We start from the raw sequence: 22,232 nt of genomic DNA on the forward strand, positions 1-22,232 counted from the left end.
CTGCAGAGGGTATGGAATGTATCAAGCTGGGATCTTTACCTGCTTTTTTCAGGGGCTGTGTGTGACATGGCCTTAAAACTTCATGAGCAGCGTAGGAAAGGCAGCCACAGCACTGTATCCTCAAGCTGTCCCTCTCTCCTGCTTTGACAGGGCGCTTCTGTGAGGAGAACGTGGATGACTGCATCTCGGACTCCGGAGGTCCCCGCTGCTTCAACGGAGGGCAGTGCATTGACCAGATCGGGGGCTACAGCTGCCTCTGTCCCCAGGGCTTTGCAGGAGAGCGCTGTGAGGGGGACATCAACGAGTGCCTCTCCAACCCCTGCAACCCCCGGGGGAGCCTGGACTGTGTCCAGCTGACAAATGATTATAGGTGCATCTGCCGCAGTGCTTTCACCGGTGAGTAGCCGTAAACATGCCTCCAATTTAATGGCAGTATCTTGAGGAATGGTAGTCCTGTCCCCTCCTGGCAGTGCTGTTATCTAGCCACTTCCCATTCACAATGTCTGATGGTTTCCCTACGTGTTTCAGTTTTTAAACCGGTCTTTCGTTTAAACCTTCTAAGAAATTTGGCTTCCAGAGCTGTCTCAAACAAAGGAATCTCCTGAGACACTTGGCTTCCAGGGCTTTTCTTTCCTTGTGGTACTTTTCCTGCCTTCATAATTTCACGTTTTTAATATTGTAAGTGTAACAGTTCATGTGTCAGCTTATCTGTCGCTTTTCCTTTTGCAAAGCAGCCATATGCATTTTCTCTATAAATCTGTGTCATGGTATCATAATTAGCTTTTGGCCTCCTTTTCTACTCCACACTGCCTTTCCTCCTTACACTGGTGATGTGATCAGGATGGAGTATTCTATGCACAGACGGGCTGTACATTCCTGGCTTGGTGATCCTTCCACAATCCAACTCTGAATCACAACTTTGCAGGAATTTCACACTGTGCAGACTTATGTCTCACTCTCTCTAGATCTATTCTTTGTTAGTATTGCTGCTATTCTGCTTTCTGCCTCCCACTGGGCTTAAGTTTGGTCTAATAGTCTCCAGATGTGTCTTAACTTTCAGCTTTCCATTTTCCATGTCAATTTAACTTCTTATGCATGCAGTCTTCCTCTGTTAAAACCTTTCACTTTCCCTGCTTACCAGTGACCTTCCCTGCGTGCTTTACCAGCAGTTTTTACTCCTATTTTTTCTTAAAATTTAAAGATACCGTGCTTTTCCACTAAATTTGTAGGTTTCAGAAGCAAAGAAATCGCAAAGATATACATTTGAAGAATTCATGTCGTAGTTTTTGAATGCATTACTTAGCCTGCCAAAAGAAGTTTCCTGAAAGAGTGATGTATGAGGGAAGTGGAGCTGGTGGGACACTGGTGCAGACCATCAGATGGGTTTATTTTAAGCCTGTCTGTTAAGGTTGCTTTTATGAATTATGCCTCATATGGCTTCTGACCCTCATGGAAGGGTTGCTGGATCTTGGGCTGTGGGGAGTTGCAGGCCTGCTGCACCCCAGGAGGAGCAGGGAGAGCTGCTCTGTCTCAGACATGAAGTCTGTCTGGAAACGTTAGGCACAGTGGGGGAACATGCTTCCTCCTCTAGCTGTCTGTCTTCTGCACATTCCACACTGACCCCTTCTGCCTGGGAGGGGACGGGGTGGCTTTGCTGTGGTCTGTGACTGGTGGGATGCCAGGACTCTGTGGGCCATCCTGCCCTGTCTGCTCCTGTCTGCAAAGTCTTGGCTGCACATGTCTGGAGACTTCTATTAATGTTTGCCTAGGGGGGTCCAAGTCATGCTTAGATCATCCCCAACTTTTAGAAGTTTGGTGTCAGTTTGACTCTGGGAGCTGCTGCAAAGCTGGTCAGTGCAGTAAGATCCCTGTCTGGCTGATCAGTCTGAGGAGACTCTGCTCGGTTCTCCTATTCACTCGTGGTACACCTGGTCCTGAGGGTTGGGTTGTTCGTTCGTGTTACAGTGTGATTTGTCCTTGGACTTATTGAGCATCTCCCAAAAAGTAAAGAAGTCTTAGGAACCCCCAAACTGGTGTGGTACATCACTTTCAGCCTCTGTGCCTGGTTGACTTGCAGATGACAGCAGCACATTCTGTCTTTGTGCATGCTGTGTGTGTTCTTGAGGAGGCAGACACAGTCAGCTGTCTCCAAAAATGCCTTGTGGATTCTGGGGTTGTGTCTTCCTCTTCTACTGCTTAGGCAGCTACGTAGAGGCCACGTGTTCCCCAAGAGATGCTCCCTCCAGAAGTCTCACTGGAGTGCTCAGCTCGCTGGTTATTCACAGGAGTGTTTTGTGTTGTGATGGCTTTTCGGAGTGATCCCACACACGTTTCTCTGCTCTCCTCTCCCTGTGCTCCATCCCAGGCCGTCACTGTGAGAGTGTCATCGACGTGTGTCCTCGGAAGCCATGCCAGAACGGCGGGACCTGCGCTGTGGCCAGCAACATGCCCGATGGCTTCATCTGCCAGTGTCCCCTGGTAAGCACCGTGTCCTCACACTGCCCTGCCTGCCTCAGCCCCAGAGTCCTCTGCCTCTGTCTCGCTGCTTCACTGCAGGTGAAGAGTGGACACTCTTTACCCACATCCCTTGGTTTATCTGTTTAGCAGGGCTTCCAGGTGCCCCAGGAGAGTGATGCTGCCTGTTACTACCCCAAACAAATACGGTCTTTAGGTATCACAGCTGGCTTTTTTTTGGTCTTAAACCTACCATTAAATTACAACTTTTTTTTTGCAGCCCTGTGATTTCTGTGCTTGCTGCAAGATTCCCCTTGTTTGTGGCTCTTCTAGGCTGTTTTTGAAACGTTAACAGATGATTATGATTTCCTAGTTTATCCATGAGGTTAGGTCCAGAAAGTCCTGCAGTGAGGCTAGAGGAGTTACAGGGGAGAGAGGATTTGCACATGACACCTTGCCTCCAACCCTCAGAGTGTTCATGAATAGGTCTGTGACACTGATTGTTTTGCCTTTTTTTTCCACCCCGTAGGGTTATTCTGGAGCAAAATGTGAGTTCAGCAGCCACAGTACCTGTGGACAAGTGAAATGCAAGAAGGGAGAGCAGTGTATCCAAACCTCTTCTGGTCCACGGTGCTATTGCCCCAAGCTGTCTGTGGGAGAGGAATGCCAGACAAACCCGGGCTGTGCCAGTGCCCCCTGCCAGAACGGGGGCAGCTGCCACCCTCATTCTCAGCCTCCTTACTATTACTGCCAGTGCCCTGTTCACACCCAGGGCAGCCACTGTGAGCAGCCCGTAACTTTCAGCCCGGAGCCCCGAGGGTGTCTGGATTCCCACTGTGCAGAAAAAGCCAGGGATGGCTATTGTGATGAAGACTGTAACACCCATGCGTGCCAGTGGGATGGAGGCGACTGCTCCCTGAGAATGGAGGATCCTTGGGCCAACTGCTCCTCCTCCCTGCGCTGCTGGATGCTTTTCAATGGACACTGTGACGAGTTCTGCAACACGCCCGAGTGCCTGTTTGACAACTTTGAGTGTCAGCAAAATAGCAGGACGTGCAAGTAAGGCTTGATGCTGAGAACATTGTCTGTGTGACTAACATAGCTCCTGCCTGCTGTTCCCTTCTCTCCCATTGTTTCTCTTGCTGTCCTTGCTGAAAGCTTGGCATCCAGGGGTTTCTGCTGCTTTGTGTACTTCTCGCCTATTTTTGGAATTTGTGTGCTGCACACCAAGTCGATAACCTGAACAATGGTAATGTGTTAACCTGCTTGATGGATGTGCCCTGCTTTCCCTGGAAATGTAAATAGGAGGCATTTCACCTTGTACTAGATTTTAATAGTACTGCCTGCTCTCCTGAATTTTGTTCCCTACCAGCAATACCTGTATTTTAATCCCAGCTGCGTTTGCTGCCTCTGAACGTGTTTTCTAGCTTGTTTGTAGTGGCACTTCTTTCTCTTCAGTTATTTGTGACAAACGCTACAGCTTTGCAGTGATGATTCTCCCTTGGTGAAGCAGGAGGTGTTAGATATCTTAACAAACAGAACAAGCAGTTCTCCTACACTGTTACCAGAATTAAATAATGGGTTCTTGGGGTGTTCTGTGCTTGCTATTTTCACCCTCTCAGGCTGCGAGCTTAACCCGGGGTTGTATTTCTTCTCCTGCTATCCTGATTACGAGTGTTGTTTTACCTCAAATGATGCTGAGGAGTGTAAGACCCAGGCCCTCAGAGTGCAGGTGTGCTGTGCAGAGCGTGTCAGTGCTGCGCGCTGCCCGTGAGCCTCTCCCTGCTGCAGGTATGACAAGTACTGTGCGGATCACTACGCGGACGGGCGCTGTGACCAGGGCTGCAACAGCGAGGAGTGCGGCTGGGACGGCCTGGACTGCGCTGGCGACAAGGCCGAGAAGCTGGCAGAGGGCACCCTCATCATCGTGGTCCTGATGCCCCCTGACGAGCTGCTGGGGGATGTCCGCAGCTTCCTGCGCACTCTGGGAACGCTCCTGCACACCAACCTGAGGATCAAGCTGGACTCCCAGGGAAACCCCATGGTGTTCCCGTACTATGGGGAGAAGTCGGCGGCGCGGAGCCGTCGGTCGCTCGTGGTTGTTCGCAAGCACAGAGAACTGGAGCAGGAGGTCATCGGGTGAGTGGATCACTGTGTCCCCTCTGGCCTTGTTGTGCTGGTAACTCTTGCTTGTAGTTGTGTGGGGCATTCTAGACTTTCTAGGGCTGTAGAATGGGAAAATGTAACGCTATTGCAACCGCCCAGTTCAGCATTGGGATAGAAAGATGAATGTAAAAGGCTGCCGCAGTTTAACCCACCGCTTTGGCAAAAGTTTCTGTCACTGACTTCTGTGCCCCCTCACTGTGTCTCTGCAGCACCAAGGTGTTCCTGGAGATTGACAACCGCCAGTGTGCAGAGGACTCAGAGCAATGCTTTCACAACACGGAAGCTGCTGCAGCTCTCTTAGCTGCTCAGGCCATCAAGGGCATGCTGCCCTATCCTTTTGTTTCTGTCCAAAGTGAGTAACTTCAGAGGAAAATTGCTTATTGAGGGAAGCAGTCATCAAACTTGGGCTTGCAAAATACTTGGATCATTGATCATTGTCGTCTTCTTGTGTCTCGCTGTTCAGTATGGTTTCTGGGAGGTGACCTGTTTGTCCCCGGTTATGGGAGTATGTTTGTGCACAGTGCACAGAGGGGACATCTGGTTAGTAAGGCAGGACATTTAATTTAGAGCCCAGTCACTTTAATACTTGTCAAATCAGTGATCTCTCGTGCTACAGCACTGCAAGTGGTGATCTCTGAACTAAAACTATTCGTGTGCTTTAAGCCATGAATTCAATGGAAAAGGTGCCATTTAGAGAGAAAGGCTGGGAGGCATTCCTCAGTCCAGTCTACCAGATATTTTCTCGTCTGGCAATATGTAATCTCTTTGATTTCTGCTCGATCTCCCTCAGTCTGAGGCTCAGCTGCAAACCTGTTCTAGATTGGCATTATTGCTCTTCGTGGTTGGGTCATGCTTGTATCTTCATGTAGATCAGCTCTCTGTATGCCAAGTGAGGGTGGCTGGAGGAAGGAGCAAGGTGGTTGGTTCAGCAGCCATACACTCTAAAAAGGTACTTTGAGAAACCAGACCAGGGGAAGTCAAAAAGAAGTGATACATTCTTACAGCAGTCTCAGTAGAGCCTAAACTGTGTACAGACAATATGCTCCCTGTGGGAAGGACTGTGCTGAGAAAAGAGAGTCTATAGGTTGAAGGTTGTTGTCTCCACTGTGTTAATCACACTGTGTTTTAACTGGAATTTTTAGGTGAGCCTTTGTTACCACCAAAGACCCAGCTGCTTTACCTGCTTGCTGTGGCAGCTTTGATCATCCTGCTAATCCTTCTCTTGGGTGTGATGATGGCAAAGCGCAAGCGCAAACATGGATCTCTGTGGCTGCCAGAGGGATTCATCCTGCGCAGGGATCCCAGTAACCATAAACGCAGAGAGCCCGTTGGGGAAGATGCTGTTGGACTCAAGTAAGTTTGCATTTAGGCCGCTGACGTTTTGTTTATTAGCGGCTTGAGGATTTTGAGAATGTGGCTGAAATATGTTTCATCAAAGGCGCTTAACTCCTTAGAGAAAGCTTTCTTTTCAGCTAGAACTTCAAGGCTACTCCTCTAAATTTAAAACCATCTGGTTTGGACAGAAGAATTTTAATTAACTGTAATGTATAAAATGCCAGCAAGGAATCTGATCTCCTGGTTTTGTTTGGTTTTCTGACACTGAGCAGTATAGATCAGCAGCCAGGCACTGTTTGCCTAATTTTCTCCTGGGATAGGTGAGACATTTTTAGGTTGATAGATGACGACAAAACTTCTAATACCTCTAGCTCAATGCATCAAAATGTGACTCAGAAGTAATGGAAAATTTCAAAAGTTCTATGCAGTTTTGACTTTCCACCGAATTAAACAACTTAGCAGTTCTAAGTGTATTTAATATCACTGTTGGCTGCCTGAAGTTTGAAATTTCTTGGTTCCTCTGTTTGCACGCTACCAAACTTACAAGCACCCCTTTGTTAGTCTGTGCAGGATAGTGTAGGTAGCAGCAGTAGCACCTGCTCAGGCTGCAAAGTGATACATTCTCCTTGTTTGTCAGAAATCTGTCAGTCCAAATACCAGAGGGTAACCTGGCCGACCCTGGGACAACTGAGCACTGGGCAGGTGATGGTGGACCTCAGCCAAAGAGAGCAAAGGTAAGGAGCTCCAAGATTTAAATACCGTCTGAAACTGCTGGTGAGACAACCGCCTGCATTAACTTCCCTTGCTCAAAACCTCCCTTGGCCTAGGGATTGGTAATATATTATTAATGGTATCTGAGGAGCAAATCCTCAGGTTAACACTGCCACCACAGGCTGGTGGAAGTCAGTACCTTCTGTTTCAGTGTCCCCTCCCTACAGCAGCAAAAGGGACAAGAAGGTTAATGTAACATCTTGCAGTTCAGGCCTGATAATGTATGGTGAGAGTATGAAAGCAGAGAGTGCCAAATAGAAGTAAATGGAGACCACCGTTAGCTTGAGAGAAAACAACCCCCCTAAAACAACCAGAAAGCGAACAAAAAACCAGAATGCGCCAAAAATCCCCACCCAAACCCTGCGAAACCCCACCGAAACTAAGAACGCCCCAAGAACTTTGAGTGCCTTTGGCCACTTGATGGGTGTTTTGATGCGACTGCTTTGTTTGCTGCGCTCAGGCTGAGGACCAGGCCCTGCTGCCAGAAGGGGACGAGCAGATTGACCAGCGCCAGTGGACACAGCAGCACCTGGAGGCAGCAGACGTCTGTGGGAGCACCTCCCTGGCCCTCACACCTCCTCAGGCTGATCAAGAAGTGGATGTTTTGGATGTCAACGTCAGAGGGCCAGGTCAGTACTCGGAGTGTCTGTGTGTCCTGCCAGCCAGCCACCAACCTCCCCTGTCTCCTGTGGCTGGGGTTGCTAATGTTACAAAGCAGATGGAGTATGCAGGAACACCAGCAGGAATTTTATGGTGCTCAAGGAAAGCACAGTGTGCGCTCCTGGAAAAAAAAAAAAAAAGATGGAAAGGTTAAACCATGGTCTGTAGCACATGGAATATCATGGAGCCAGGAGGAAAAGAGTTCACTTAGCAAGCATCTGTAGAATCTCATTTAAAACAGTGTGTGCCTAAGTGATATTGTCAGAAATTTTGAATGCATAATTCTGCTGGAAATAATCCCCAGTTTCTCCAGTTGGATCATGGCAGAGATCTATGCCAGACTTTCCTAAGGACCAACTTAGCAGATTTTGTACCCGCGACGTCTGTTATCAGTCGAGGAAGCAAGAATGGCCTTTTCCTGAGTAAGATGACTTTTTGGCAGACAGTCTGCCCTCATTAGCAGTGTGTGAGACATCTGTCCTGAACAGAGCTACAATGCAGCAAGATTGTTCATGACTTTTTTTTATCCCCTGATTTATATCTTCAGCTTGTGATGATCAAGTCACTGGCAGTTCATAACAGGACTGTGGACTTTGAAGGTTTCTTTAACATGCAGGCAACATTTGCTCTCTCAGTCCCAGCTAACTAGCTGCACTGGGAACCCTCTCCTGCTTTTTATGAGTGTAAATGTACACTCACTTTTTATGTACTAAAGCTGTATAAGCTGGTAAGGGACTGGGTGGGTCATCTGGTAATAACTGACCTCTGGGTTCTGAGAGGAGACAGTTGACCTAGAACTTTATTCTGGTTGGAAGAGCTGCAAACATGGCTCCTGTTCATATGCAGGGGGGTGATGCTGATGATATTGCTGCAATTCCTTTTTTTACTGCATTTTGTGGGAATATTTCCACGCAGTTTAAGGATGACTGGACCCATTCTCTCAGTTCCTTTCTATTGTCTTTTCTGCTCATTGACCCGTTAGCTCTCCGAAATGCAATGGGAAGGAGGGATTTTTGTGTAATGAGTGTGAGAACATAAACCATCAGTTTCTGCCAAATTTAAGCTTTCCTTTATTTCCCCTATTGAAACATCTAGTTGTGTGGTAGGCTAAAAGCTTTCCAAGTGCAGGCAGTAATGTTCTTAAGACTCCAGACTGCTTATTTTCATGTTTGCCCAAAGCTTTGTCCAACAACAGCAATAAAATAATACTGACCTGTGAGTTGTTTTCCTGCCATGCAGATACAATTGTGAAGCTTGCAGCAAGCTGCCCTAAGTTCTTTCTTTCTGTGCCATCAGAAGCAAGCAGCTGTCAGGGGCAAAAATAATTTTAAAAGTCTGAGAGATGTTGGAATAATGGGTTAGCAAGGAGGGCTAGGATTCCTCACAGTTAATGTGGCTGTTTCGGTGCCCTGGCCACCCTCCCTTTTGCAGGCAGATGGAAATAGCTGAGCCCTGCTGAGAGGTAGTTCCCCTCTGTCCCAAGAAGTCTGAAAACTGGACGGTTCACACCCCAGTAATGCTTTGCTGCGTCTAATTAATTGCAAAGGATGTTCAGCCTGACTGACTTGAGTGCTGGGCTGAAGCCACCTGAAGCTGAGTGAGTTAGATCCTGGCTGCAGGTGCAGGTTGAACAGTGGAGATCTCTTCTAGAGAGGGAGGAGAAACACCTCAATGTACCAAGGGTTTGTTCCCTCTCTTAACCACCACCTTCTGCAGTCTCTCCAATTTAGGGGGATCCAAGAGCTCCAGTGTCCTTCAGAATTGTTGCCTAGAGATTTTTCCTGTGGGTTCCTTATATCCCAGCTTTCAGTACCTTGTGCCTGATCTTCTGGAGTACCTGTCTGGTGAACTCCTGACTTCATTATCTCATCCTGCATTTTACATGTACTCAGGGGCTATCCTACTGAAAGACAGCAAACAGAAGAGTTTTATAAAATGCTGCCACCACCTTTGTGTCCCCATGCTATTCTTTCACTGTGTCCCCTAGAGCAGTGAGGACATTCTTTTCACTGGAGTTATTGTGAGTGTGTAACCAGGGTAATGCAATTATAGGCATAACTGGTAACACCACCTATAATTAAAATTGATGAACTCTCCCTATTATACACCCCTCTTTTTTTCAGTTACTAAAACTTCAGTGGTTTAGACTGGAATTTTCCATGCTGGGTGTCTGCCTCCAGCTGGATGCTTTTGGGTTCTTTTCCAACTCTTTCAGAGAATGAGCTGGAAGGAGGAAAAAAAGACATTGTGTCCACAGCTTTTTTTTCACCAGTAGTCCATCAAGCACTTAATTGTGACTGTCTAACTGGATGTGCTTTTGCTAGCCTCATAAAACCAACCGTGTGTGGCCAACTTGCAAGGCTCTGAAAAGACCTGCATGTACCTGAGAAACTTTGTGAAGGGTGGCAGCTAATTCTTCCAGGGATTTAATGCTGTGCTGTCCCTGTGGAGAGGCTAGGCACGAACATCCAGGACAACTGCAGTGATTGAGCAAGCCAGACCTATCCTGTGAGTGGTTTTTTCCCAGAGCTGCGGTGCTGGAGGAAAGGAAAGCTCCTTTCTGTGCTCTGTCTCTCTGCTCTTTGTGTTGTGGCAGCGTGGAGGAGAGCACAGCCTGACTGGAATACTGAGGAGTGTTCATTTGGGACAAGGGAGCAGAGCCAGCAATGGGAGGGAGAAGCACAAAAGGAGGTATAGCTTTGGGAGAGCGGCAGAGAGGGTCTGCAGACAGTACTGGATCTTGGAACTGAACCCGTGCCCATACATCAACACTTTGCTGCCGTCCAGAAAATCCTGGGAAAGGAGCCGGGCGGGAAGGAAGGCTGTGTGTCCTGTGGTGGGGAACCACTAGGAGGAGTGTGCAGGCTGCTGGAGCCTGGGCAGAGCCTGCTCCTCCAGTGCCCTGGCTGGAACAGTAGATTTCTAGAAAGTTTTGGAACTGTCCTAAAGCAGAGATCCAGAAAGATTCAGCGATCAGAAGCTGGGAAATGGGAGCAGGGTATTAGAGTTTTGTGTGTTCCTTCCAGGAGAAGATATCACCTTGCTTATGTGCACAGAACCCCAGGCTTTGTGCAGTGCTCTGTGATGGAGAGCTGTGCAGGTAGAGAAGCTGTTGTTGGTCCCCTGCTTGCTCATGGGATGATAAATCAGGTACCTGCTGAAAAAATTGTCTTGTATTTCTGCTGGTGGGCTCCAGTGGAGCGATGAGCAGAGTGAGGTTCCCTCTTGCTTTCCAGATGTGCCTCTGAAGGGTGTGCAGGAAAGCAGTAAAATCAGCAAGGAAGCATCAGTGTCTACAGCTACAGTTTTGGGGTTTTAGGGAAAAGCCCCTAATGTTCAGAGGTTGATGGAACTGAAGGACTCGGCATTTTTATGGGTTGCTGAAAATACGTGGAGATGTTTTAATTTTTAATTATCCTGCATCAAGGAGGGTATTAACAAGGGTGAAAAATCAGCAGCATGAGGTGGTCTTCCTGCACTGTCCTCTCTGATTAGCAGAGACAGACATTCGTCAGAGGGAGCTAAGTTAAATTAGAGGTTTGGAGGAGCCTTTCTCCTTCCACTGACAGTGCAGGGATCCAGGTTGGATAAGTGTGACTTTAGCCTTTGTGGGCATCCCATCACTGGAGGCTTGAGGAGAGTAAGACCAGTATCTCCCAAAGTACCCTGACTGTGTGAGAGTGTTCATCCTGTGGCATTTGTCAACTTTGAGTGCTTGACTGTCACAGCTTCAGGATCCTTTCATGATAATGAAAGATATGAAAGATATGAAGGCTTTTCTGTCTGCATGTGAATGTCACCAATAATCAGCAGCTAGTTGTTGAATAATTTTTCCTTCAACTGTTCCTTTTCCCCAGGGATGTGATTAGAACATCCGCATGAACAATTGCATTTAGTTGTCAGATTACTTTGATTTTTATAGCCCTTGCTTCTCTCAGCTAGCCTTTAATTTTTGTGGAAATTTTACATTTTAGCAGCAAAGTTTTTTTTGTTTTATGATGATCTTAGTCTTTAGAGGAATTTCTTAAGTTCTGTTGTGTTTGCAATAGGTACTCATACTTGGAAGGAAGACAACTTGCTAACTGTTGGGCTTTAAGAAGAGGTCTGGGTTAAAGCAGCTGGAGGGGTTGGGAGCTCAAGGGAGAAGGATTGTAGGAAGGTTTCCATGCCTTTGCCAGGCTACTGTATCCCCATCTCCCCCACTGCAGATGGATGTACCCCGCTGATGTTGGCATCTCTGCGTGCGGGCGGCTCCGACATCAGCGAGGACGACGAGGACGGGGAAGACTCCTCAGCCAACATCATCACGGACCTGATCTACCAGGGGGCCAACCTGCAGGCGCAGACGGACCGCACCGGGGAGATGGCTCTGCACCTGGCCGCCCGCTACTCCAGGGCCGACGCTGCCAAGCGGCTCCTGGATGCCGGGGCGGATGCCAATGCTCGGGACAACATGGGGCGGACCCCTCTGCACGCAGCCGTGGCTGCTGACGCCCAGGGGGTCTTCCAGGTATGGCCATTGGAGGAAGTCTGGGCTCTGTATTTACATGAGCCTGTCCAAGCCGTGCTCTGTTCACTCACAACCCTGCTCTCGTGCCTTCCGCAGTGTGGTGGCCAGGCGGAGCTATTTTACGTCCACTTTCCTTGGGTAGTCATAGCTTGAAGAACTCAGCGTGCATAAATCTTCTGGCGTGTATTTATTTGGTCTGCTTGCCCCTGTCACCTGTTTTCTGGGTCCTTGCATTTCAGTGCTCAGGCTGCCTTGTCATTGTGAAATTTCTCTCGAGATTCTGCCAGATTCTCAGTTTTGGTCTGTAGTGGTATTGAAAAAAATTCATCTTCCCCTGTTGTCCAGATCCTGATCCGTAACAGAGTGACAGACTTGGATGCTCGGATGAATGATGGGACAACCCCATTAATTCTGGCTGCACGTCTGGCTGTGGAAGGGATGGTGGCTGAGCTCATTAATTGCCAGGCTGATGTGAACGCCGTGGATGACCACGGTAATGTGAACACCAAGTGCCAGGCTGGGCAAATATTTGCCATGGTGTGAGCAGGAAGGGGGGTGGGTTCTGCTCTCCCAGGGTGGGGGCTCTGCATGAATTCTGTAGCTAAATCACACACTGAGCTCTCCTGCAAAGTCCTCCAGTGGTAATAAACTACGGGCTACTGCGCAGTGGCTTGGTTAAACAATCCTGGAGGAGAAGCAAAAGAGCTCCTTGGTTTGTTACTGACGTTGTTGTGTTTCCCTGCAGGTAAATCTGCTCTTCACTGGGCTGCTGCTGTCAACAATGTGGAAGCAACACTAGTACTGCTGAAAAATGGAGCCAACAGAGACATGCAGGATAACAAGGTACAGTGTGGCTGTGCTCAGCAAGCCTCTGCTTCCTAACTCAAAGCATCTCTTCACTCCTAGTAGTGAACTAAGTTCAGATTTTCTTAACTGAGTGCTCAGTGCAGATCTTCCAAACCCAGACTGTGGCTGGAGCTCTCCCCAAGTGCTGCGTGTCTTACAGGGTTTCTGGTATGGGAGAGCAGTTCTCTTCCTTGTTTGGCCAAGTGCTGGGCATCAAGGCTGTCCTGCTTTCCTTGCAGGGAGGGAAAGCGCGACACAGTCAGTGGCGGGTGAGAGCAGCAGGTGAAGTGCCACTGGTGTCAAACAGCTGGATTCCAGTTAGCAGACAGAAAAATATCTGGTGGCACAGCAGCAGTCGCGTCCTGTGACATTTCCAGGGATCTCAGAGCAGGGTGGAGATGGGGGACAAGCCCCTCTGTTTGACAGACTGACTGCACCGTGCAGGTGCTCTGTAGCTTCACTGTTAGTGTTTTGCTGTGTCTTAGTCCTTGATTTCTCTCCTCTGCCTAAAGTATCTTTTTTTGATTATTATGTATCGCTCAGTGGATTTTAGAGCTACCAAGGAGCTCTAGTTCTGTACTGGACTGTTTTAGCCTTTTGTAGCTTTCCCCCGTAGGGGACAATAAGAGAAAGGTGCTTTCATGGCTCCTCCAAGGATCCCAGGGCACAACAGTGCCCTTCCTGGTGGGAAAGTTCAGCCTGTGCTCCGCTGCTGTGTATGAAATTACCTGCAATCTGCCTTTTTCAGTGGGCAGGTCTCATAGTGGGTGGCTCTTGGAGACTGCTAATGTGACACTGCGTTATCCAGTGCTTGCCAGGCTGCCACGCCATAAGGGATTATGAGTTGTAAGAGTCAGTCCCCCCCACACCAAAGCTGCTAAAATATTTACTCTCTGTGTTTCCAGGAGGAGACTCCACTCTTCCTCGCTGCTCGGGAAGGCAGTTTCGAAGCTGCAAAAATCTTGCTGGACCATTTTGCCAACCGAGACATCACGGACCACATGGACCGGCTGCCCCGGGACGTGGCCCAGGACCGGATGCACCATGACATCGTGCAGCTCCTCAACGAGTACAATGTGGCCCACAGCCCTGCCGGGCACCCCGGGGCCATGCTGAACTCTGCCCTCTCCCCGGTCATCTGTGGCCCCAACAGGTCCTTCCTCAACCTGAAACACCCTTCGCTACCCAAGAAGTCACGAAAACCGAATGCCAAAGGCATGCCCACCAGCCTCACCAAAGATGCAAAGAGGAGAAGGAAGAAGTCCCTCAGCGAGGGCAAAGGGCAGTTTTCAGAGAGCTCAGTGACCCTGTCACCGGTGGATTCCCTGGAGTCTCCCCATGCTTTTGCATCAGAACCAACCTCTTCTCCCGTGATGCCGTCACCGGGCGTGCTGCACTCGTCGCCCAGCTCGCTGCTGACCGCTCCGTCGGTGCAGGCTGCGCACACCATGTCCTTCTCCAACCTCCACGAGATGCAGCCCTTGGGTCGCGGGTCCAGCACGGTGCTCCCGTCCGTCAGCCAGCTGCTCTCGCAGCACAGAACCACCCCTCCCAACAGCGGGCTGGGCAGGCTGCGGCCAGGCAGCGTCTCCACCGAGTGGATGAACCGCATGGAGGTGAACGAGTCCCAGTACAACGAGATGTTCGGCATGGTGCCCCAGGTGATGCATTCCCACCCCAGCGTTTCTCAGCAGGGCAGCTTGGTTCAAGCGGACGCGAAGCACCTGGGGGTGTCCAGGGAGTCTTTGCCCCCCATCATGACTTTCCAGCTGGTTCCCAAGGGCAGCATAAACCAGCAAGCACTGCCGCAGCAGGCCCAGTCAAACTGCGCTCAGAACATGGCTGGCCCTCTTAGCTCCATGTACCAGATCCCAGATCTGGCTCAGCTGCCCAGCGCCTCGTTCTCCATGGCTGCCATCCCTCAGCAGGACGGGCAGGTGGCTCAGACGGTCCTCCCGGCCTACCACCAGTTCCAGAGCTCGATGGGGAAGTACCCCACGCCTCCCTCCCAGCACAGCTGCTACTCCTCGGCCACAGAACGGACTCCTAGCCACAACCGGCACTTACAAGGGGAGCACCCGTACCTGACTCCGTCACCCGAATCTCCGGACCAGTGGTCAAGCTCTTCCCCACACTCTGCCTCCGACTGGTCTGACGTGGCAACCAGTCCCAGTAACAACCAGCGCGGGCCAGCGGCCGCCCACATGACGGAGCAGCAGCGGAACAACATGCAGGTGTATGCCTGAAGGCTGCCCACGGTGCAGCCCGACTAAAGAGGACTCCAGAACTCATGAAGGTCTTCCAGGATGAAAATGAAGAACCATTTTAGTATCCCAGAGTCTTAATGAGCCCAGGATGTTCTTTCGTTGGAGGGACTGTGGTCGCTGTAGACTTGTGTGTTTTTATGCTAAATGGAGAACTGTAGAAGCTGGTGATGGAGAAGACCAGCTGAGTCACTTCTAACCAACTCCCACGCACCTTGGATGTGACTGCTGTCTGTACTGGATTCTCCAGTCTGCTTTTAAACATGTTCCAGCATTGATTTGGGGAGACAGCTCTTCAGCTTAAAACATCCTTGTGGTCATTTCTCCAGAAATTTAACCAAAACCAGCTTTGTATCCTTATTTTGTTACTCCTATTACCTACGTAACCTCTCTCTGAAGCACCTTCTACTAGTTCTCCTCGAGTTCAAGTTGCCTTGTCTTGACACAGCTCAGAGCTGCACCCACATTCCTAGGCCCCGTCCTTCCCTCATCCACTCTTGCTCAGCAAGTGAGCCAGACCTCCCAGAACACCTGCAGGTCAAGTGATGCCTCCTGTCACGCAGTTTCACCCTTTCCTCTTCAGGAGCCTTTGTCTTCTAGAGACCCACTAACACCCTTTAGCGTTCTCACTGCCTGCTCCCCCCAGGTATTATGAGATTATATATACATATAGTCTTTTTAGGTTGTTTGTTTTGTTATTTTCCCTCCTGAAAACGCTGGTCTGACCTGGTCTTCCCGCCACAGTGGCCCGTGGGCCCATCTCTTCCCTGAGACACCCCTGGCCATTTTGACACACTACCCTCCCGCGCCCCCGTCCCGCCAGGAGTGTCCATGACTGCCTTTGTGGGCTCCCATGCCAGAAGAAATGCACTGCAACTGATACAGGCCTTTTGGGATGAGCACGAGTGTTTCAAAAACTGGTAACGCAAGCTCCCGGCGTTCTTGCACAGGAGTCCCCTCCCCTCCATCCAAGGGTGGCTGTGTGTCCTGTCCTCCAGATACCATATGCTGCCTCTTTATGGTATTATCAAGAAGTGTCAAACATGTGATGACATGTTTGCGGTGTGTGTCCTTCTGCGTCAGGAACGATATCCAGCCCTTTGAAAAGTGTCCCTTTTGCTGCAGCCCTGGGTCCAGAGCTGGCTCATCTTCCCCTCCCAGCGCACAAAGACTGCAGCACTGGCTGCCGAGCAGGCTTCCAGCAGCACGAGCAGCATGCACAGGAGCTGGGCTGTGGCAGCAGACCAAATAGCTCAGAAACCATTGCCTCCTGCAGTTTGCTGCTCACGTTTGGGGCTGTCCTCTGCTCTCAGTTTCAGCCTGCGTGGGGATTTCCCAGCCGAGGTGGCCCATGTGCTCTGTGGGACAGTCGAGCCGCCCTTTTAGTGTGGCTCCCCCGATAGTTTTGGAGTCGTGGAAGCCAGCTGTCATTGACCTTAGGCAAACAGCTGCTCTTTCCGCTTTGTCCACAAGAGCAGCGCTTCTCTGAAGGGCTGCAGACCAGCCAGCAGCCCAAGTGAACATTTGTGGGGATGGTTTGCTCCTGCCTCTTCAGGGGAATGCTGCAGACACGTCTTCCAAAGAGCTCGGGGCTGCCGGCTGCTGCCAAAGGACTGAAGGCTGCTCCCCTCCGAGCAGGCCATCCCACACCCTACCGTGTACAGTATTGTCTCTGGTGTTTCTTTCCATTCTAATCAAGAGTCAAAGTTGCTTTCTTTCTTTTTTTTTTTTTTTCTTTCCAATTCCACTCGATGGTACATGAAGGCAGGGCCTCGGGAGGAGCTGGTTTCCGGGGCCGTCATTTTGGGCTGAAGTTGTTAATTCTGTGTGAAGTTACTGCTTTTCATGGTGCACACAGCGTTCCCCGGCACGCTCGCTGCAGCCTGGCCTCTGAAGTCCAGCTGCAGCTGACTCAGACCCCCAGGGGGGTCTGTCCAGGTACACGTTTCACTGCAAATAATGAAGTGTTGCTACATCGATGCTAAAGAAACAAAGGGCTTTTACTCGTTAGCTCCAAATAACCAAGTGCCTTTTTATATATGTGGCTTCCTTTTCCAAGATGAGTGCTTTCTGTGGAATGAAGCCGGTTCCGTGCCTGGCCTCTTAATACGATGGCCCTCTGCCTTTCTTCTCTCTCTCTCTTTTTTTTTTAACTACTTGTAAAGTTAATATCTCCTTAAGGTGGTATTTTATCTCGTAAGTTGTAGAGTAACCATTCACACAACAGCATTTTCCTATATTAATAATGGAAAATATTTGCTTATTTTTACATTTTTTATAAAAGACTTTTATGAAAATAGTTGCTGCCAAATGTATAAGCAATTTTTATCCCCAGAATAAAAAGTATGTGCCTAGTGTGTGTGCGCTGCTGTTTTCATTTTGTTTTCCTGGCTACTGTGGCACAGCCACCGGCTTATAAATGAATCAGGGGTGCTCTGTCTCGGCACCACACGAACCCCACCACTTAGCTCCACCCGAGGGAGCTGGAAGCAGCCTGGTGTGTGTGTAGCAGATGGATTTTGGGTCTCTTGGTTAGTTGAGAAGGGGGCAGTAGCCAGCAGCCAAGCAGCTGGGCATACCGGGAAGGATGGGGAGGCACTGGGATGGGTCCTTTCTTAGGCACTTTGGATAAGAGCTCTCGCTTGCCTGTGGGAGCCAGGGAAGAGCTGTGGCATTCGTGTGGCTTTTAGAAAGATGGTGAGTATGGGTGGCACACCGGTCGGTGGGGCTGTGGATTCACTCGCTGCCTCAGGTCCTGGTTGCTTCCCTCAGCTGTTTCCTGTCCTTCCCGCAAGGAAGAGGAGCCTCATCCCTGGAGCTGGGGCTGCCTCCCTGACTTTGTCTCAGCAATTGATGCATGGAATCCTTAAGGCTGGAACAGTCCCCCTAAGACCATCGAGTCCAACCTTTAACTTGGCACTGCGGTGTTCGCCCCTTAACCTTGTCCCCAAATGCCACATACAGATGTTCTCGGAATATTCCAGGGATGGTGACTCCACCACTTTCTGGGCAGCCTGAGCCAATGCCTGACTGCCCTTTAATTGACAAAATTTTCCCTTGTGTCCTATCTAAACCTCCCCTAGTGCAACTCGGAGCCATTTCTTCTCATCCTGTTTCTTCTTACCTGGGAGAAGAAAACTGTCTACAGCCTCCTTTCAGGTTGTAGAGAGTGATAAGGTCCCCCCTGAGCCTCCATTTCTCCAGACTAAGAGCATGAAGATGTGTGATTCTCCAGCCTCTGAAACAGGGAATCACCACTCCTCTGTGCTGGTCTCAGGCTTCAAGAGTTTGACTTGAGCAATCAGAAAACAAACTGTCAGTAGCTGCCGTGCTGTTTGGAGCACGGAGGTGCCACCGAAGCCTTGGGCTCCACTGGTGCTCAGCTGGCTGTTCTCCAGCTCTTGCTGTGGACTCAGACGGAGCCAGTAGCTGAATTACGATGCTGAGCTGGGGTAAAGCTTCTGGGGGCATTTTAAGGGTTTAATATTCAAACAGTGCAGCTCCTTTATCTCCTGGTAGAGCCAGCTGGGCGAGTCCAAACCTCCGGGAGGCATTCATCCATGTTCTCCCACAGCTTGCACATCTGTGCCAAAGTTTAGCGAGCTCTGCCGAGCCCCTGGCACAGCTGCATTGAGCTTACTGGTGCTCAGGCTGAGACTTGAAGCTGTGTCTCCTCGGGACTGCTCGTGCCTCTTCCCCAGCCCGGGATGGTCAAGGGCTTGTGGAAACTTGCTGTGTTGCAAACTGAACCATCCAGGCAGGGAACAGCTGCATCCCTTACCTAACTGAGGAGTGTAGTGGAGGAGCTTCAGGCTCTTTGAGGGAGATTTTTCATGGTTTTTTAAAAATCAAGGGTGGAACCCTGTTTTCTGGGGAGTTGCTGTGTTTGCAGGGTTTTGCCATTGATCAGGGTGGCTGATGTGTGGCAGGTTGTTTCTTTCAGAGCTGATAGCAGGCAGCAGCTGTGTTTGGACACGAGAAGGTGACACTCCTTGGATCCCGGAGGATGCCTAGCAAGCAGCAGCAGCTCTAATCCTGCTCTGTGGGTGAAGGAGAGGGGTCTGATCCTCCTCCCTCCCCGAGGCAGAAGCCAGACCTGCCTCTGCATGCCGGCAGGGAGCTGCTCCCCGTGGGCGTAGCAGCGTTCACCGGCTGCATGTTTCAGCAAATGCTGCCACAGAGGACATCCCATGGCAGATCCCTGGGCTGCCCATGACTTGAGCCTGGCAGCAAGCTCTCCGTGTGGGAGGAGGCAGAGCTCAGCCCTGGGTCCGGATCCTCTGCAGGTAGCTGCCTCCTGGGTCACACTAATGCTGGTGAGCACCAGGCCCTCAAGGGCAGCTCCTCTCCTCCCCACTGGCCTCCACCAAGGGTTTTGGGGAAGGACAGCCAGGCATTGGCTGGAGCTGGCAGCAGCAGGAGCCACAGGACAGGCAGCAGGATCATCTTTCAAAGCTGCTCTGGTCCAGCAGGAGCCAGCAAAGTGACGCTCCAGAGCAGCGTGGCGGCAGCAGGAATGTGGAGAGCTCCAGCTGCCTCCCACAGGTGCAGAGGACACCCCGGGGTGAGGAGCAAGGACCACGGCAGAGAAGGGCTCCTGCTACCGGGGCCAAGAGCTCATCCCTGTGGCTCCATGCCGGCAGCAGCCTCCCCGGCGGAGGCCGGTGAGGGGCTGCTGCTGCGGGAGCTGCCCCTTTCTCCCGGAGTGACGAAGGCTCGCGTCACGGCCGGGCCCGAGGGCTGGGCACCCTGGCCGCTATCTGATGGCACCGCCAGCCCCCGGCTGCAGGCTGTTCCCACATCCCGGCGTCGCGCATCCTGCTCGCAAACATCCCCCGGCAGTTCAAACAAGGGCGGTGTGTGGGTGACGCATGGCGGAGCCGGGCAGGGCGCGGGGCCCGGCCGGGTGCCATCCCTCGGCTGGGGACGGGGGCACCGCCAGGGGACCGGACCCACGGCCCGGCCGCTGGTCGCAGGGATGCCCTGGCCGGGATCGGGTGATCGCCCCCGAGGCTCATCCCCGAACCGCCGGCCCCCCGGGCAACCCAGGGCTGGCCCGGCGGGCATCCTTGCCAGGTGCCAGGCTGCTCTGGGCTGGAAGATTATATCTGTATCGCGGGAGCAATTAATGATTATTGCAGGGGGTTTATTGACTAACTAGGACAGGTTCTTCCTGTCTTTTTCTGGAGATATGTTAAATGCAAACAGAGTGAAGGTCTGGGCAATTTTCCAGCAAAGTGACGGGGGATGGAGGGGGGGGGGGGGTTCAACAGTAAGATTTTTATGGTGAGAATCACCTGAGTTAGGCAAACACAGATGCTGGTGAGCACCAGGCTATAAAGGGCAGCTCCTCTCCTCTCCTGTCCCGGTGACCCGCGACAAGCCGCTATTCCTCACCATCTCCAGACAACAGGTGAGGAAGAGGACCCTCACAAGGCAGCTGGGGCCTCGGGATGCTCCGAGCTGGCCAACAGGCGAACAGGAGCTGGTCCCTCTCCCCGGCAGCTGCCGCGGGAGCTGAGCTCTGCCCTCGCTGGATGGGGCGGGCTGTGATGCCGCGTTTTTCAGCCCTGCTTTGACTTTTGTTTCTGCTTCTTTGAGAGGAAGACGAGCTGAATCTGCAAATCGGCCCCAGTGCCCAGGGATTAGCCCAGATAAAGGGGAACTGCGCTGATGTGGCCGATTTGCCTCCCCAGCCTGGGCAGCGCTACGAGCTCAGGGCGTGAAAACGCCGCCGTGCACGTAGCCCCTGCAGCCCCACCCGTGCCATTGCCTGGTTGGGGTCCCCTGACCCGTGTCTACGACAGCACCCTCCCCTTGTCCTCACCGAGCAGCTTGACTCTCCCAGATGCCTCCTGCCAAGTCTGGGACTGGTGGGGCTGGGGCAATCTGCTGCCAGAGTGGGCTGGGGACTCCAAGCCATGCCTGGGGCAGTGACCTGTGCCGGGGAGAGGAGAGGGAGGCACAGCCTGTCATCTCCTCCAGGTGGCTCAGAGGGACCAGGCTCAGCCCACGGCGGGGCAGGTTTGCACTCTCTGGGCACAGGTAGCATCTTCTGTCCCCAAGGGGCCTTGTGTGACCCTCCCAAGCCTTTACAGGGAGCAAGGAGGATGGCGGCTGCGGCCAGACTCGCCCTCCTGCTGCTGGGCTGCGCGGGGCTCCTGCGGCCAGTCGGTGAGTGCCGCGGCTCGGCGGGCAGCTGCTTTTGTAGCTGGGCCAGGAGGGAGCCACGCTCTTCTCCAGGCAGTGATGCCGGCTGTCCCTCATCCCTGCCTGCGGCTCTCCCCAAACAGATGGCAGGTACATAAACTACTGCCCCGACGGCTGGTCCTACTACAAGCTCAGCTGCTTCAAGTACTTCACCGAGCCCCGGACCTGGGACGAGGCTGAGGTAAGGCCACCGGGGTACACAGGGGAACAGGGACCCCTGTCTCCCTGAGGTGCCCTGGCACTGACAGCTCTCCCTGCAGAGTCAGTGCCAGGACCTGAAGAAAGGCGCCCACCTGGCCTGGGTGGAGGACTCCCGCGAGGCAGCCACCCTGCGGAAAGCCATCTCCTACTACCAGCGTGTGCAGCCCGTCTGGATTGGACTCCTGAAGAGTGAAGAGGTGAGGTGTGGGTGGCAGGGATGATGAGGGAGCTGGAGGACAGCAGGGGCATGCCTCTGAACCCCCCCTCTCCCTGCACAGAGCCAGGTCTGGCAGTGGACGACTGGGAAGGGCTACAGTGCCGCCGGTGAGATCCCTGGGAATGGTGCCCGAGGGGGGAGCTGCGCCACGCTGACCCATCACAGCGGTGAGTGCCCGTTCCCCGCACCCCCCCTCCAGCGTCTGGGCTCGGCCGGCGCTCCCCCGCCTCCCTCTTCCCCCAGGTCCCATCCCCTGGGAGGGCTGCGGTGGGCACGGCTGGTGCCCGTCCTCGCCGCGGCCCCCGCCAGCCCCCTGCCTGTCTCTCCCGCAGTCTTCTCTGTGTGGGCCAGTGCGGACTGCTCCGGGAAGCATCCCTACATCTGCAAGTTCTACCCCTTGCAATGAGCACGGCCCTGGCCCGTGGGGGACCCCGCGCCGGCCACGTTCCTCCCTTGCCACCTCCGACTCTCTCCCTGCAACTCCTATAAATCTTATAAAAAAAGAAGCATGCGAGTGCTGTGTGAGCTTGGTGCTGCTGCAAAGCCCTGATCTGCTCCGGGAGAGAGAGAGAGAGAGAGAGAGACGGGCTCTGCCACG

At 52.0% G+C, this 22,232-nt stretch overlaps 2 protein-coding genes across 2 annotated transcripts in view; both read left to right on the forward strand.

Annotated features, from left to right (window-relative positions):
• The window catches only part of NOTCH2 (notch receptor 2), an 82,925-nt gene extending 65,565 nt beyond the window's left edge, over positions 1 to 17,360 (forward strand). The window contains exons 22-33 of the mRNA XM_066192021.1: positions 151 to 396; positions 2,366 to 2,478; positions 2,984 to 3,513; positions 4,246 to 4,593; positions 4,830 to 4,972; positions 5,763 to 5,973; positions 6,593 to 6,689; positions 7,187 to 7,355; positions 11,595 to 11,896; positions 12,242 to 12,389; positions 12,642 to 12,739; positions 13,648 to 17,360. Of these exons, the coding sequence (XP_066048118.1) occupies positions 151 to 396; positions 2,366 to 2,478; positions 2,984 to 3,513; positions 4,246 to 4,593; positions 4,830 to 4,972; positions 5,763 to 5,973; positions 6,593 to 6,689; positions 7,187 to 7,355; positions 11,595 to 11,896; positions 12,242 to 12,389; positions 12,642 to 12,739; positions 13,648 to 14,988 (3,746 nt within the window). The 3' untranslated portion in view covers positions 14,989 to 17,360. The remainder of the gene's footprint in view (positions 1 to 150; positions 397 to 2,365; positions 2,479 to 2,983; positions 3,514 to 4,245; positions 4,594 to 4,829; positions 4,973 to 5,762; positions 5,974 to 6,592; positions 6,690 to 7,186; positions 7,356 to 11,594; positions 11,897 to 12,241; positions 12,390 to 12,641; positions 12,740 to 13,647) is intronic.
• Positions 17,361 to 20,354: 2,994 nt separating this feature from the next.
• On the forward strand, positions 20,355 to 22,140 carry REG4 (regenerating family member 4). The gene is made up of 6 exons (XM_066193077.1): positions 20,355 to 20,419; positions 21,105 to 21,180; positions 21,300 to 21,397; positions 21,477 to 21,614; positions 21,696 to 21,801; positions 21,967 to 22,140. The coding sequence occupies exons 2-6, from the start codon at positions 21,117 to 21,119 to the stop codon at positions 22,038 to 22,040; spliced, it is 480 nt and encodes a 159-aa protein (XP_066049174.1). The 5' UTR covers positions 20,355 to 20,419; positions 21,105 to 21,116; the 3' UTR covers positions 22,041 to 22,140.
• The last annotated feature ends 92 nt before the right edge of the window (positions 22,141 to 22,232 follow it).

The sequence above is a fragment of the Chamaea fasciata genome, unplaced genomic scaffold (genome assembly GCF_029207755.1).
Source record: "Chamaea fasciata isolate MVZ Bird 193981 ecotype frontalis unplaced genomic scaffold, bChaFas1.0.hap1 SCAF_10, whole genome shotgun sequence".
Lineage (NCBI taxonomy): Eukaryota > Metazoa > Chordata > Aves > Passeriformes > Sylviidae > Chamaea > Chamaea fasciata.